Source organism: Suricata suricatta, chromosome 11, assembly GCF_006229205.1.
Source record: "Suricata suricatta isolate VVHF042 chromosome 11, meerkat_22Aug2017_6uvM2_HiC, whole genome shotgun sequence".
Lineage (NCBI taxonomy): Eukaryota > Metazoa > Chordata > Mammalia > Carnivora > Herpestidae > Suricata > Suricata suricatta.
In genome coordinates, this window is record NC_043710.1 from 12,045,296 (window position 1) to 12,061,023 (window position 15,728).

General features: G+C 46.2%; 2 protein-coding genes across 2 annotated transcripts; one reads left to right on the forward strand and one right to left on the reverse strand.

The window, feature by feature from the left end:
- Positions 1–193: 193 nt before the first annotated feature.
- On the reverse strand, positions 194–9,875 carry TMX2 (thioredoxin related transmembrane protein 2). The gene is made up of 8 exons (XM_029914953.1): positions 9,647–9,875; positions 3,251–3,311; positions 2,893–3,006; positions 2,567–2,643; positions 2,239–2,345; positions 1,772–1,837; positions 1,550–1,679; positions 194–1,052 (listed from the first exon to the last, which is right to left on the reverse strand). The coding sequence occupies exons 1-8, from the start codon at positions 9,833–9,835 to the stop codon at positions 906–908; spliced, it is 891 nt and encodes a 296-aa protein (XP_029770813.1). The 5' UTR covers positions 9,836–9,875; the 3' UTR covers positions 194–905.
- Positions 9,876–10,230: 355 nt separating this feature from the next.
- Positions 10,231–14,685, forward strand: MED19 (mediator complex subunit 19). Its single transcript, XM_029956400.1, has 5 exons — positions 10,231–10,498; positions 12,736–12,992; positions 13,158–13,254; positions 13,581–13,675; positions 13,877–14,685. The coding sequence occupies exons 1-5, from the start codon at positions 10,231–10,233 to the stop codon at positions 13,943–13,945; spliced, it is 786 nt and encodes a 261-aa protein (XP_029812260.1). The 3' UTR covers positions 13,946–14,685.
- The last annotated feature ends 1,043 nt before the right edge of the window (positions 14,686–15,728 follow it).

The window sequence follows — 15,728 nt, forward strand, 5'->3', positions numbered from 1 at the left end:
ACCTTGGGAACCCGCGCCCCAGTCCCAAACCGAACCCACAAACTAACAACTCGATGTCGGTACTCTGGAATCACGGAAACTAGTCTTCCCCAACTCTCCCCCATCCTGGGAACGAAAGCTAGGCAGGAGAGAGATGCACCTCCTCTGCAGTTGCCGGGCCTTCATAATAGGCTAGGAACACACAAAGGCGCAATCAAAAGGAAATCCCAGTCTCTTTATTGTGGAAAACCATCAGTTGGGTTTTGGGAGTGTGTAGGAGACTACTTGAAACTTCATGCCTGCCCAAGGGCTTTCTCCTCTGAGCCCCCCATACAAAGGAATGTCTCAAACCTATTCCCTTTCCTCCCAAACTCCAAAAATTAGGGGGATTATTAAAACTATCTCCAGTGAGTAAACTCAGTGGTTAAAGGTTTCTCCTGGGAACCAGTTGACAAAGTTAGCCTTATATTTATTAATGAAGGCCACAGACCAAGCCAGAAATGCCTAAAGAAGCAAGGGTCCTTGAGGGTAAAATCCTAATGCAGACTCCAAACCTAGGCATTTTCTGTTAGGTTTAATATAATCTAGGGAGACTGTGCAGGTCCACTAAGAGGAAGGATGAAAACACTGCATGGTGGAGACATGTGAGTGACTGGTGGACAGCAGGTGGTACTCGGACCCAAGCTTGGGAGGCAGGCATTTCCTCCTCCATCATCGGAGCTCTCTCCCTTCTTCCAGTGAAAGTTGGCCACGGCAGAGGAGGCCTTCCTGGAGGGAGCCTGTCAAGTCCCTGAAAGCCTCTTGAAAATCAGAAGCAGCACCCTGCCTCACTGAGGCAGAGCCAAAAGGGAAACATAAATAAAAGGCCCAAGCCCAGGCCTCAGGCAGGGCCTCAAAGGTGAGGAAGCACTGACAAGGCAGGGATTCTATTTGTCCTTCTTGCTTTCCCCATCTGGCACCTCTGTGGTGGCAGGGGCCCCAGGCTGCTCCTCAGGGATGTGATCTCCAGTCTTTGATAGCTTCTTGGCCCTTTGATATAGCTCGTTCAAGTTGAATTCTCGGATCACATTCTCCTGCGCAGAAGAGGTGAACACATCAGGGTTCCAGTTAGAAAGGAGAGTTCTTACTGGGAAGTCAGAAGTATTTAAACACAGTCTAGGAGGCAAGGAAGGGCAGAATCTACTCTAACCTAACTCTCCCTTTCTGGGTACCTGGAAAAGTCAACCCTGTACTGTGAAGTACCTGTTAGTGACCATCACTGTACCAAGAATGACAGCTACATTTTTAATATACTCTACGAAACCACCCTGTGATCCACAGGCCTATAGCCCGGGAACGAGGGCCTCTGAGACTGAATCTCCACCAAGAACTGTTCCCTAGAACTAGCAGTTCTGGCGCACGGTGGAAGCACAACAAATGTGCTGAGTGAATTCATGAATCAAATCTGGTAACTAGTCTACTTTCAAAACAAGTGGCCATGTGGCAGAGCCAGGAATCAGAGCCAAGCTGATCTCCAAAGCCGGCCACCGTTCCACACCCTTCTCCAGACCATTGGCTCACTCTCAGATACCTCAGAGAAGGTCCAAGAGACAGCTCGTCCTTTTTTGTCAATCTGTGGCCGCCGCATGACCTCCTTGCCGCCTTGGAACAGGATCAGGGTAGGGAGTTGCTTGGTGAGGGGCGACGTGCTCACTTTGTACCTGCAAAGTACGAAAAGTACTCTGTAAATGCATCTGTCTCCATCACTTAAAGTGACTTACTGCTTAGACCCTCTGTCCGGGCCTTTACATACCGTGTACTAACATCAGTGTAGCGTCCAACGTCCACCTTCCCAAAGTTTAGCCCTGTACAGTTGTACCTGAGAAAAATGTATTATTTAACATAGTGAAAGAAGGGAATGGATCAAGGGAAGAAGTTCAGATATTTGGGGACAGGGAGAAAGGCCTGTAGTTGGGGCACCTGGGTGGCTCAATGGGTTGAGTGACTGACTCTTGGTCTCGGCTCAGGTTATAATCACTCAGTTCGTGAATTCGAGCCCTACATCAGGCTTTGTGCCACAGTGCAGACACTGCAGGGGATTCCTCTCTCTCCCCTTCTCTCTTGCTCCTCCCCTACTTGCGTGTGCACATGTTTTCTCTCTCAAAATAAATAAACAAACTTAAAAACAAAGCTTTGGTTGCGATGTGCAAAACTCAAGGCCAAAAACGAGGAGAGGGAGAGTGCAGTTCCCGTCCCTCCCCCACCCTCCACAGTACTCACTTGAGGGACAGGTCAGCATAGATAGGAGCGAAGGACTGGCAGTCATTAGACCAATTGGCAAAGAACTCCACAATCCAGGTGACCCTTCTGTCCCGCTCTAGCTCCTCCTGCCACACACAGGGAAGAAAGAGTGAGCTGGACAGCACAGGCCCCCGGGCCTGATTCTTCACCCTGGCCTTCCCCGCCCCCTCCCCCTAGCTCGGGTAATGAACTGCAGTGCCCTTGACTTCCATCTGGAAGCACTGGTCCTCCTCCTAGCAAGGAAAGGGCACAGCTACACAATCACCCATGAGAGACCCAAGAGACAGAGACGAGGCAGAGCACTCACATCAATGGTCTTGTCGTTGAAGTACTTGATGTACTCGGGGCCCATGTACAGGGGGGGCTTGCACGTCATCAGGAACACTGAACACGGAAAAAAGATGTCAGAGGACACACAGAAGTCCTCCAGCTGGGGGTCTGCTTGCAAACTGACTCAGAGATTTCAGGCACCAAAGAATACACGTTGTGGACGTACACAGACCCCTGACACATTCCTCCTTTCTTCCAGTTTCTGCACTCTTATCACCTGAGCCACACACACAATTAGGCACAACATACAGAAGAAGGGTCTGTTTGGGGTTGGAACCTGGTTTCCACAAGCGATCTCCTTACCGATGCAAAGAGTGATGTAAAGCAGGCCCATGCGAATATCCAGACGGAAGAAAAGAATTGCATTGGCCACTTTACTAAACATGAAGATGTTGCCAATGTGTTGCTCCACAGTGACTGAAACACAAAGATGTCACAGGTCAGGCTGGGCTGTATACGCCTATACCCCGTTTGTCACTCTTCCTGTGGTACTTTGGATTGGGAGAGGGGGAAGAGGATAAAAGTCCAAGATCAAATTCAGCCTTGGCACGGAATGTGGGACTCGCTCACCAAATAGCGCCCCTCCTCTAACAAGAATGAAAGCACCCCCAGAGGGCATCAGGTCTAAACCTGGAGAAACTGAGGCACGGGCTAAACTTACTAGATCTGCGGTTCTTCATCATCACAATGGCACTGAGGAACATCAGGATCTCTACTTCTCTCTGGAACAGAACCAAGTGACAGGAAATGCCATAAACAGAGATGCTGTGGGAGGGGGAGGGAGCCAAAGAGGGAATGAAAACCAGCAGAGCTTCACAGTGGGAATAATGGTGACAGCGAAGAAAAAAAAAGAACTGGAGGGGCGCCTGGGGGCTCAGTTGGTTGAGCATCAGTCGCTGAGATTCTTGATTTCAGCTCAGGTCATGATCTCACGGTTCGTGGGTTTGAGCCCTGCCTCAGGCTTTTCCACTCCAAGCAGTGGGCCCTGCTTGGGATTCTCTCTTTCTTCCTCTCCCCTCCACCCAAAATAAATAAATAAACATAAAAAAAAAAAAAGAAAAAAAAAGAAGTTACTGCCATCAGCTAAGATATAGTGGGAAAAACACCAGTCAGGGTCTACGCCTGCCACAAACTGGCTAGTGTCTTTCAGCAGATGACTTAACCTCTGAGCTTTGGTTCCCTCAATGGAACAATATTTGTTCCAATATCTAGTAATATCTATTATTGTGACGAATCAAAGACATAATGGGTAGGAAAGAGTTGCATAAAGCCTGGTACCATACAAAACTGTAAGACAGGCATGTGGGTAGCTCAGTCAGTTAGGCACCCACCCACCTTTGGCTCAGGTCATGACTCATGAGCTGACAACTCAGAGCCTGCTTGGGATTCTCTGTCTTCCTCTCTCTTTGTTCCTCCCTCTCTCCTCAAAATAAGTAAATAATTAAAGATAAGCATCTGATGTCAGCTCAGGTCATGATCTCGTGGTTCATGAGTTTGAGCCCTATATCAGGCTCTGGTCTGACAGCTCAGAGCCTGGAGCCTGCTTTGGATTCTATACCTCCATCTCTCGCTTCCCCTTCCCTGTTTGTGTTCTGTCTCTCTCCCTCTCAAAAATAAACATTAAAACATTTTTAAAATAAAAAAAAGGCAGAAAGACTGTTAAGAAAATATAACCAACTCAGCGTGACCCTGGCAGAATAAAACTTTTCCAGGGAAACTTTCTCTGTAATATTTCATTAATACAGTATTTGGCTATTTCTTTTTTTGGGGTGGGGGGCTTGCTTATGCTAAATTATTCCTCCCCATTCAACAATCATGGTAATAATCCATGCACCTTTCATCGAATTTGAAAGCTGGCAGAGACTTCAGAGCTTCAAAAGACCTTTTCAGGACCCTTGGCTCCTGGCTCCTTCTCACTTTCTCAACCAGAAGGTCTATGAGACAGCCAACCATCACAGACAAGCTAGACAAGATAACTTCAAAGAGTAAAGACCACAGTAAAGAATAACAAGGACCCTGTGAGAGAAAGCATGGGAGGAAGGGCAACTAGAGCCTAGATAGTCTGAGAGGGCTTCCAGATCTTTCTGTTTATGACACAGGCGCCCAAATCACTATTTCAGACGGAGCCAATCAACTGTGATTTACAGCTAGGATTCAAGGACCTCTTTTAGGTCCTGGATTTTTAGCGTGAATCTCCAACAAAAAGTAACAGACTGGCTTTAGAGAGAGAACTATAAAGTGGGGGTCAGGGAATACAGCAGACCCTACTAAATCATCCATCACAAATAGAATTGGGTTAGAATTGGGACTTAAATATGGAAAGATGAACTTAAAAAAAAAAAAGGAACTGTGGTCTAGCAGGAAAACAAAGGTTGGACTGAAAGGAATATTCTCTAAAAACAGAGAGTGGGTCAAATGCAAAGACTGGCTATGGGTACTCCAAACCCAGTTTGTTTCCTCCTGGGCATATGGCAGCTAGATGCCCTCTGTCCACTTGCATCTACGTGGAACTGTGTGCCGGCACTCCGGAGGGGCATGCGAGTGGAAGCCATGTGCCATGTCCATGACAGGCAGTAAGAAAGCACGTGCCCTCGCATTCGGCTTTCTGTCGTGTCTGCTGGCTGGTGCAGGGATGACCCGAAGGCAACAGAGTGAGGCTGGGGCTCCAGGACAACACCACAAAGCGCTGCGCTTTAGTTGTTCTGCCTGCTTGTTCCTGGTTATAAACCTTTCATTACGGAAAACTACAAGCACACACACAGAAGTAGGGAGGACACTAAAAGGTAGCAGAATTTGCCACCCCAAAATATGCTACTTTTGATTATTTTGCATGATAATTTTGAGCTTAAAAGCAATTAAGAAGTAGATGTAAGAAAAGCTCCTGGGTGCCCGGGTGGCTCAGTCAGTTGAGTGTCCGACTTCAGCTCAGGTCATGATCTCACAGTTCATGAGTTTGAGCCCTGCATCGGGCTCTGTGCTGACAGCTCAGAGCCTGGAGCCTGCTTCGGATTCTGTGTCTTCCTCTCTCTCTCTCTCTCTCTCTCTCTCTCTCTCTCTCTCTCTCTCTCTCTCTCTCTCTCTGCCCCTCCTCAGCTCACGCTCTGTCTTACTCAAAAATAAACATTAGAAAATTGTTTTATTTTAAACAAAAAATAAAAAGGACAGGAAAAAAAGAAAAGAAAAGCTCCTTGCCCTCCATATGTCTAAAAGCCGAACATAAATTTTTAAAGGTGTTCCTCCAACCCTCTCTACCAGGAAGGAAAAAAGTCAATTAAGGGAGACAATTTTAGACCCTATCAGCCTGGAGACAGCATCAGAGGAATCTAACATAACAAATGAGCCTTTATCTACCATTAGTTTACCTTCCCACAGAGTGTCTCCCTTGGAAGCCTAAAAGTTCTTTGTCCAGTCATTTCTCCAAAAATGTATTGCTCTTTGTTGAGAATACTATAGAAGCCAGAGTTCTAATCCACTTCTGAGTTAATTCCTCTTCCCTGGCTATTTCCCTTTTACACATGAGATATACATATTAATAAACTTTATCTTTTAATTGCTTTTATTTTTTTTTAAGTAGGCTCCACGCCCAGCACAGAGCCCAAAGTGAGGCTTGAACTCATGACCCTGATATCAAGACCTGAGCTAAGATCAAGAGTCAGACGCTTAACCGATGAGCCATCCAGGGGCCCCTCTGTTGTTTTCAGTCTGTCTTTTATTACAGAGGTCCCAGCTAAGACCTCAAAAAGGTAAAGAAAACTAATTTTCCACCCCTACAATACTTTAATAAATCCCTACTACTCAGATTTAACAGTAATATTTTGCCAAAACGGTTCCATTTCACCTATGCTACCCACTTGTTTTGGAGAAACTTAGAGCAAATTCTAACTATTATCATTTTACCTGTAAATACTTCCAAGCGTATCTGTTACAGATAAAGACTTCTTTTTTTTAAGGAGCCTTTTTTAAAGATTTTTTTCTTTTTTTTTCCTTGCTTTTTCTTCTTCTTCTTCTTTTTTTTTTTTAGTAAGCTGTACACCCAACATGGGGCTTGAACTTACAACCCTAAAACCAAGAGTTGCATGCTGAACCTGCCAGGTTCCCCAGGACTTCTGCTGCTTTTTTTTTTTTTTTTTTTGGTAGCAAACCAAAATATCATTGTCATACCTAACACATTTAATAGCTCCTTACTGACATTTAATACTTAGTCCTTATTCAGATGATCCCAATTATCTCAAACTGTCTTTGTACAGTTGTTTGTTCAAATCAGGAACAAGCAAGCAAGGTCCACACAGTGCATTTGCCTGATGCATTTCTTTGGCCTTCCTCTATCTCTAGGCTATCTATTCTTTTTACCCCAGGCTATTTATCTGTTGAAAACAGGAGTCCAGGCGCCTCTGTGGCTCAGTTGGCAGAGAGTCCCACTTAGGCTCAGGTCATGATCTTGAGATTTGCGAGTCCAAGCCCCTCCTTGGGCTCACTGCCATCACTGCAGACAGGCAGAAACCTGCTTTGGATCCTCTGCGCGCCCCACTCCCAGCCCCTCCTCCACTCTCGAGAGCTCTCTCTCAAAAATAAATAAACATTAAAAAAAAAGACAGTCATTTGAATTGGCTGTTTGCAAACTGATAGTATGTGTTCTTCTGATGATGATTTTCTATCTCCTGTATTTCTTATAAAGTGGCAATGAAACCTAGAGGCTTGCATACAATGAAATCCAAATCTTTTGCAAGAAATACATCATAAGGAGACTATCTAGCAACACCTTCTGTATCCCTTCAGAGATGGTTTTAGCATCTGCAAATGATCATTGCTAGATTTATTATTCCATTGGGGGTTACTAAATGTTTTTTGGTTGGTTGGTTGCCTAGTTTTCTTAGTAAGCTCTATGCCCAACATACGGCTTGAACTCACAACCCTGAGATCAAGGGTCCTATACTCCAACGAATGAGCCAGCCACGCATCCCTGCTGAATGATTTTTAAATGCTATCAATTCTTCTGTATTTATTAGGTCAAATTTGCCTATTAAGAAGTCAACATTCCCTTATCAATTATTTGGTTACTCTGAAAGACAGTATATACATGAAATGCAAAATGATTCTTTCCTTTTATTTAATAAAACAAGTAAACTTTTGTTAAGTCATTGAAATTTGAGGTTTACTTTTCTTTATTTTTAAAAATATTTTATTTATTTTTGGGACAGCTCAAGGTGTGGAGGGGCAGAGAAAGGGAGACTGAGGATCCAAAGCGGACTCTGCACTGACAGGCTGACAGTAGCGAGCCCCATGGGGGGCTCAAACGCACAAAATGCGAGATCACTACCTGAGCCGAAGTCCATGCTCAAACAATGAGCCACTCAGGCGCCCCTTATTTTTTTTTCATTTGCCTGTTATTGTTCACATTATTTACCTTAATAACCCAACTTCTTGGTCACTAAGGTAAATCAGTAAAACATGGGTTTTCCAGGAAAACAAACACTGGCTATAAACTCTCAGTAATTTAAAAAAATTCTACTAGAGAAATAGTAAAGTGCAAAAATTCCAGTATTTTGCATATTATTAAACAAGAGTATACAACATTATTAAAATCTTTACTAAACACCCACATATCTTTGAGTCCCACTTTGGTTAAATCAGTATAGAACACAATGGTCCTCCCTTATCTGTGGTTTTAGTTACCTGTGGTCAACCACTGTCGGGAAACAGATCATCCTCTTTCTGACTTATCAATAGAAGGTCAATAGTAGCCTAATGCTAGGTTACAATGACTATGTCATTCACCTCACTTCAGGTCACCTCCCTTTATCATCTGATATCATCACCAGAAGAAGAAGTACAGTATGGTAAGATATTTTAGGGGAGGGAAAGAGACCACACTGACATAACTTTTAATACATTATATTGTCATAACTGTTCTATTTTATTAGTTAATTTACTGTATCTAAACTGTAAATTACACTTTACCAAAGCTATGTATGTAGAGGACAAAACATCATATATATATATATATATATATATATATATATATATATATAGGGTTCCATGCTATCCAGGAGTGCAGGGAACCACTGGGGGGGGGGGTCTTGCGATAACTATTTACTCCTCACTGGCCTCAGATATGTGGGGAGGGGGAAAGATGTACTGGATAAAAATAGGATCTTCTCAAGTAGCACTGGACACTTGAGCTACTTAGTAACACCGTCTGGGAAAGGATACAGGAAATATGAATGCCTAAGCAAGGAATGGAGGATAAAAATAAGGGAGTGGCTTCTGGTAAAGGTCAAGACTCCTTTTGATGTCTGAGAAAAAAGAAAGCCCCAGGTTGACCCTCCTCCCTCAAAACACAGCTGCTATTGTAAAGCAGAGAGAGTGCACAGAGCTTCCACTCATTTTTCTCTCCGCTCCTACTCCGAAGTACAGCAAGAGGCTTGGGATAGATTTCTTTACGGTTTTTTGAACAATTCCTTTTCAACAGGCCTAACAACTGTGTTCATTTTTACATCCTGAGGATGCAGAGCAGTGGCTAGCAGACAGTGCCCACTATGGAAATACAGAAACGGCTGATAGAGTGTGGAGGTGCTGCGTCCAAAACAGTAGTTTCAAGTCGCACTCACTCACTAGGCTGACTCACTAGTGATTAGACTGGCAGCTCGCCTAACCATGCCGAGATCAATCTCTTCATCAATAAAACGGGAATGCTGCTACCCGCCTTGTTTATCTCACTGGCTCGTCGGCAGACTTTACATAATGGGCAGCCCTGGAAAACACTGTAAACGTGTAGAGTTTGGGTACTGCCGCTGGCCAGCAGGAATGGTGAGACAGGAAGAACCCAGGCCTCAAGAGCACTAAGTGCTAGCCTGCTGTGAAGGATAACCTGCTGTTTTCCCGTCTTAATTAAACACGAAGTGGTTTAGGCCCGATGATGGTCCAGACCCTACATTCTGAGAGTCCGTAGGTCCGCTACAGGCTCGGAACCTCAGGATACCCTCAAAAAGGTGAACCTCGAGGCTCCCGCATGCAACCGCTGGGGGCAGGGACAGTCAAGGTCGCAGGGTCCGCTCACCCAGTCAAAGTCACACGGGTTGCCGTCTTCGCGTTGCGTGGGGAGACTGCTGCAGAGAGGAGGTAGTTTCCTCACGAGTAGGAATGCAGCAGAAAGCAGGGCTGACAGAAGATAGTAAGGTCGGGCCAGCCATCGTGAAAGTCGTGGCACCGAATACACCAGAGCAATTAAAGGTGCGAGGACCGCCATCTTCCCGGCCCTTGCGGCGCCCGCCGCGTTTCGGCGTCAGTAGGTCTGGCCCCGCCTTTCTCATCATTGAGACTGCTATTGGGCCTAGTCTCGGATGCACCGCCCTTGTGCCCGGAAGTAGATCTCTCATTGGACGCTGTAGTAGGTAAGCAATAAAAAGGGATTTAACACTTTATTGGTCAATGTAGCTGTCGCTTTTTCCACTTAAGTCATTTTATTGGATATGCGACTGTCGCAAACGGAGGACTACAGTGAAGAATTTAATTAGGTTAGAGAGGATTTCCTGAACGTTCTTATAAAGCGACGGAAGTACTGGCCGGAAAATGGTAGGCGGGGCATCCAATGAAAAGCGGCTCCTAGAGGAACGGGGCGGGACATCGTGAAAGTATTGTCCAATGAAAACTACCGACGCCAGACACCGGGACGGGGCCGGGGTGGAGGCGACGATGGAGAATTTCTCGGCGCTATTCGGAGCTCAGGCTGACCCTCCACCGCCCCCAACCGCACTCAGCTTCGGACCAGGGAAGCCACCACCTCCGCCTCCCCCTCCTCCGGGCGGGGGCCCCGGCACTGCCCCGCCGCCCACCTCGGCCACAGCCCCGCCCGGCGCCGATAAGTCAGCGGCTGGCTGTGGTCCCTTCTACCTAATGCGGGAGCTTCCAGGTGAGTACTAGGCCCGGCCTAAGGCAGCCAATCAGATCATAGTAAGGAGGCGATGGGCGTGGCTCTCAGCCCGCTGGCGGAGGTGTGAGGTAACCTAGGCAACGCGTGCCAGGACCTAGGAGCTCAAAGTCAGTCCGAAGGGGTCTGAGGATTCCCACCCCTTTGGATGAGTGACGTGAGTTTGGCAGGGGTTGGGAAGTGGGAAAGAATAAATTTCCGTGACTATCTTTCACAGCATATCTGGCTCTGTCCCTGATACTGGTTCATGGTTGCCTAAAAATTATCCAGAGTTTGAGTTTGGAACTCGACAGTCCTGATTTAACATTCCTGCAGACCTGAGCTTTTACAAATCTGCCACAAACTTGCTGTTGGTTTGAGGCATGTTGCCCTCCTTCACAGGGCCTCCGCATTTCCTTATCTGTTCGAAGAAGTGATTAGAATTGAACCAAAAGAGTGTTTTGCGGAGCACCAGTATGTGCCAAGCACTCTTGTAAGTGCGGTAAGGTACAGCTGTGAATAGGGTTGACAAGATCTCTGCCTTTTTTGGAGTTTACCCATCAGAGGAGGAGACACAGAGTACACTAGATAACATCAGATAATGGTTAGTGCTAACAGGAGAAAATCTGGTAAAGAATTGAGGAGGCAGAACTACTTGAGCTAGAGTGATCAAAGAAGCCCTCACTGAGCAGATAATTTCTGAGTTTAACTGTAAAGAGCCAGTCACGTGTGAGAGGGAGAGCTAAATCAAGATGCAAGAAATGAGGTTAGAAGCCCTGATGTGAGGGGAAAGCTTAGAATATCTGAGAGTCAGAAGACCATCTGGACTCCAGTAAAGTTTCAAGGGAAAGAGTTCTAGGAGATGAAAGTGAGAGGAGTAGGCAGAGGACTTTGATCTGAAGTTCAGGGGGAGGCATTTTATTTGTTTGTTTGTTTGTTTCTTAGTACTCTGTATACCCAGCATGGGGTTCAAACTCATGACCTGAGATCAGGAGTCACATGCTCTACTGACTGAACCAGCCAGGCACCCCTTAGCCATTTTAACACAGGAAAGTGACATGATCTAAATATTTTAATCGCTTAAGCTGCTACATTAGGAATGGAAAGTGGAGGTGGGGGAAAGTGGGGAAATCAGTCAGAAGTTACTGCTTAGTCCTTCAGGCAAGAGTTGGTTTGGACTAGGCAGTAACAGTAGAGAAGAGAAGTGAACAGACAGATACAAGATAAATGTTAGGGGTGGAGCTTACAGGAATGAAGGCTTGTATATAAAAGTAGAGAGGAGGAGCACCTGGGTAGCGTAGGTTACGCTTCTGGCTCTTGGTTTCAGCTCAGGTCATGATCTCACGGTTTGTGGGTTCAAGCCCCACATCAGGCTCTGCACTGATAGTGCAGAGCCTGCTTAGGATTGTCTCCCTCTCTCTCTACCCCTACCCCGCTTGTTCTTTCTCTCTCAAATAAAAACTAAAAATAATAATAATAATAATAATAGAATGTTAAAAAATGTTTAATAAATAAAAGTAGAGAAGAAATGAGAATACTTGTAAATCCTTGGCTTGAATAATTGGGTGGATGAGACGAAGAAGGAACAAGTTTGAGGAGGTAGAAATCAAGAGTCATTTTGAATGTGTTAAATCTCCCAAGTTGCCTTTCTTTTTTAATGTTTATTTTGAGAGAGAGAGAGAGTGTGTGTGTGTGTGTGTGTGTGTGTGTGAGAGAGTGAGTGTGTGTGTGTGAATGGGGGGGGGAGTCAGAGGATCTTATTGGGGCGCCTGGGTGGCTCAGTCGGTGTCCGACTTCAGCTCAGGTCATGATCTAGCAGTTCGTGAGTTCAAGCCCCACATCAGGCTCTGACAGCTCAGAGCCTGGAGCCTGCTTCAGATTTTGTCTCCCTCCCTCTCTGCCCCTCCCTCACTCATTCTCTCTCTCTCAAAAATAAACAAACATTAAATAAATAAATAAATTTAACTCTTTGTAATTCTCAAAGATTCTTTATAGTGGTTCCCTTTCCCTGTGGGGCACCTGGGTGGCTCAGTTGGTTAAGCGACTGACTCTTGATTTCAGCTCAGGATCTCAGTGTCATGAGTGCGAGTCCCGCATCAGACCCTGCTAGGATTCTCTCTCCCTCCCTCTCTGCCCCAGCCCTGCTTGCATGCTCTCTCTCAAATAAATGAACTTTAAAAAAAAAATTCCTCACTTGGAACTGCTGGTATTTTTTTGTTCTTCTCCCTTGTGTCCTCTAGGTAGCACCGAGCTGACAGGCAGCACCAATCTGATCACACACTACAACCTGGAACATTCCTATAATAAATTCTGTGGGAAGAAGGTGAAGGAGAAGCTAAGTAACTTCCTGCCTGACCTGCCAGGGATGATTGATCTGCCTGGTTCCCATGATAACAGCAGCCTCCGCTCCCTCATTGAGAAGCCCCCTATTCTTGGTGGCTCTTTTAATCCTATCACAGGGACCATGCTGGCTGGCTTCCGGCTCCACACTGGCCCGGTGAGTCCCCTCCTGGGGAGGAAGAAGGCAGAGGGGGAGGCCTGAAAGGCTGGAGGTGGTTTTTCTGTCCGCGTCTGTTCCTTCGTAACTTACTGAGCAGAACAGATGATGGGAGCAGGAGATCTCCTCGCTCCGCTCACCTGGACCTTCCTTTGGTTCCTTCAGTTGCCAGAGCAGTGTCGTCTGATGCACATTCAGCCTCCCAAGAAGAAGAATAAGCACAAGCACAAACAGAGCCGCACCCAGGACCCCGTTCCCCCAGGTAAGCAGCAGTTCTGGTCAAAGCCAGAAAACCTGGATCTGGCTGGACCTTTCTCAGTTAAATGGCCAGTTAGGTTCCTCAGAGCCCTGGATGCCCAGATCCTCCTGAAACTGGTCTAACTGGTCTAAAGGTAATTGGGGTTTCTTGCAAATAGGTCTCCTGGGCAAGTAAAAACCCTGAACAGTGCTTTAGCAGTGCCTCCCCCTGCTTTCTGGTCATTAGAAGAAAAGCAGTTGCGTTGAGTAGGTTTTCTGGTGATCTTTTGAGTTCCTAACAGGAGGGAATTTTGAGCTCTGCAGCCAATAAGCGCATACTCTCTCCTACAGAAACACCATCTGATTCCGATCACAAGAAGAAGAAAAAGAAAAAAGAGGAGGATCCTGAACGGAAAAGGAAGAAGAAAGAGAAGAAGAAAAAGAAGGTAGGGTAGGGGCTTGTTGCTGTCCCGTGCCAGCCCCCCCTCCTCCAGTCTCCCTGTTTCACCCTATCCTCAGTAGTCCTTTGCCTCAGGTTGGACCCAGGATTGAAAACCCAGGGCACGTCAGCTTTTTCCTGTACAGCCCTGATCAAGGCCAAGGCTACTTTCTGGCTGTTCTTAGCCCTCCTTCCTTGTCTTCCCCAGAACCGACACAGTCCAGACCACCCAGGCGTGGGCAGCTCTCAGGCCAGCAGCAGCAGCAGCCTCCGCTAACAGGGCTCCACCAGAATGGCTTCTCCTGCCTGAGGAAAGCTGCCGTCCAGGTTCAGACGCTGCCGCGGGAGCGGCCCCTGCAGCCGGGACAGAAGCCAGCTCCTCCTGTGCTCGGCTAAGATGAATGCATTACAGGACAGAAGGGCCATGCTTTTGTTAAGGCTCAGCCCGGGTGGCTTTCTCACGGACATCTCTTCCTCTCCCAGGAAGCTTCCTTTTCATCTCTTTTGTGCAACTGGTCTGATTTAGGACATTGTCACATTTGTTAGGTTTTTGGTTTTTTTTTTTAATTTGCATTTATCAAACTGGGTGAACTGCGGCTGCCTATTGAGAGGTAAGTGCCTTTCTGTGTGAGTCAGGGTTGAAGCCAAGGCATTCAAAGACCTGAGGTAATTCGGGTCTTATCATTACGTTATCTCATTAGCAGGCAGGGAAACCACCAAAGTAAGATTGGGGAGCATGGTCACAGTGAGGCAGAGCTCGCCAGCACACATCTATGGCGGGCACACAACACTCTGCCCGTAGCGTTCAGAACCAGGCACCTGGACTTACCCATCTGAAGAGCTGATCCAGTTAAGGCTCAACTGTCTTTGGAGTCCGTTTTGCATTGAAACAGAACAGCCAACTGGAAAAGCACTCAGTCACCAGTGTATTTCAACAAGCTTAATAATCTGGTCAAGCTTGTGGGGTTGTGTTGTTGTTGTTGTTTTTTAAATAAACCTCTGGCAAGCAAAGGTAAATGTTTCTCTTCTCTTCATAAGAATCTTTGAACTGACTGATTCCTCAGTTAAGACAATGAAATTATCTGGCTGATGTGAACACATTTCTAAGCTAAGATGGCAACAAAGAGGCAGCCTGAACTAGCAAAATGTAAAAAAACAAAAAATCCCTTCAGTCCTTACAGCAGGCCAGGTAACTAGAAACGTCCATGAGAAAACCCAAGCTAATGTAACCCGACTTTAAATAAACCGGACACAGAAGAGTTAAACTCTGCCGCTATGAGCCGAGGTTGTTCCTGGATCAGCAGGTGCAAGGCCACTCGCTGGACCACGGGTTGAATGTAGGAGGTCTGAGCAGGAGTGTGTATACCTAAGTTATGGCAGTAAAGATCACGGATTCTGGCCAGTTTCTGGAGATTTAGTATCTGAGGAGGCCTATTTAAAATTAGGGCACAGCCTTTTTGCTTTTGACAAACAGAAGAGACAAAGTGAGATATCAAATCAAAGTGCCAGCCATATCCAGTCAGTCCGCCTCGAACAGGCTTTTTCATCCCGCGATCACCCACAGTCTCACCTTTGGCCACATCCAAAAGGGGCTTTACTTTCCAGAGACAAAATTTTCTGTATTAAGGCACGGCAGGGGTCAAGATTCTCTAAGCTTTGAAATGACAAGGAGTTTTGATGGTCACAAAAGACTTTTCAGGAACTTTTAAATTAAATCACCAAAAGAAAAACAGGACCTGTTGTTTTAAAGTGATTGTTCTCACTACAGTCCTGTCGAAAGGTGAGGCACCGGAGAAGCTTCTGAGGTTTTCTTTGTAACTTCCCACCAGAGATCATTCGCCCTGCCTTAACCAGACAAAATAACACAAGTCAGGGGGGGCTGGTTAGATCAGGATTTCTTTTTATTCCTTGTTGGTTTAAAATGGCTAATCAGAATAAAAAATAAAAGGGCCTCTGTCTAGAGGCTGGGGTCTCCCCTATTTAGAGGTTAGAACCCAGGTACCCCCACTACCCAGCACCATACTGAGGTGGGCTGAGGGGTAACCCCCAAGGGACAATCG

Bases quoted from the DNA above. Each gene is read 5' to 3' on its own strand.
- TMX2 (XM_029914953.1), bottom strand. From the start codon at position 9,835: ATGGCGGTCCTCGCACCTTTAATTGCTCTGGTGTATTCGGTGCCACGA. The intron at 2,346-2,566 runs GTGAGTGCTCTG...TGTGTGTGGCAG, and splicing joins TCAACGACAAGACCATTGAT to GAGGAGCTAGAGCGGGACAG. The intron at 1,680-1,771 runs GTATGTAAAGGC...CGTACTTTGCAG, and splicing joins TACACTGATGTTAGTACACG to GTACAAAGTGAGCACGTCGC.
- MED19 (XM_029956400.1), top strand. From the start codon at position 10,231: ATGAAAACTACCGACGCCAGACACCGGGACGGGGCCGGGGTGGAGGCG. The intron at 10,499-12,735 runs GTGAGTACTAGG...TGTGTCCTCTAG, and splicing joins CCTAATGCGGGAGCTTCCAG to GTAGCACCGAGCTGACAGGC. The intron at 13,676-13,876 runs GTAGGGTAGGGG...TGTCTTCCCCAG, and splicing joins AAGAGAAGAAGAAAAAGAAG to AACCGACACAGTCCAGACCA.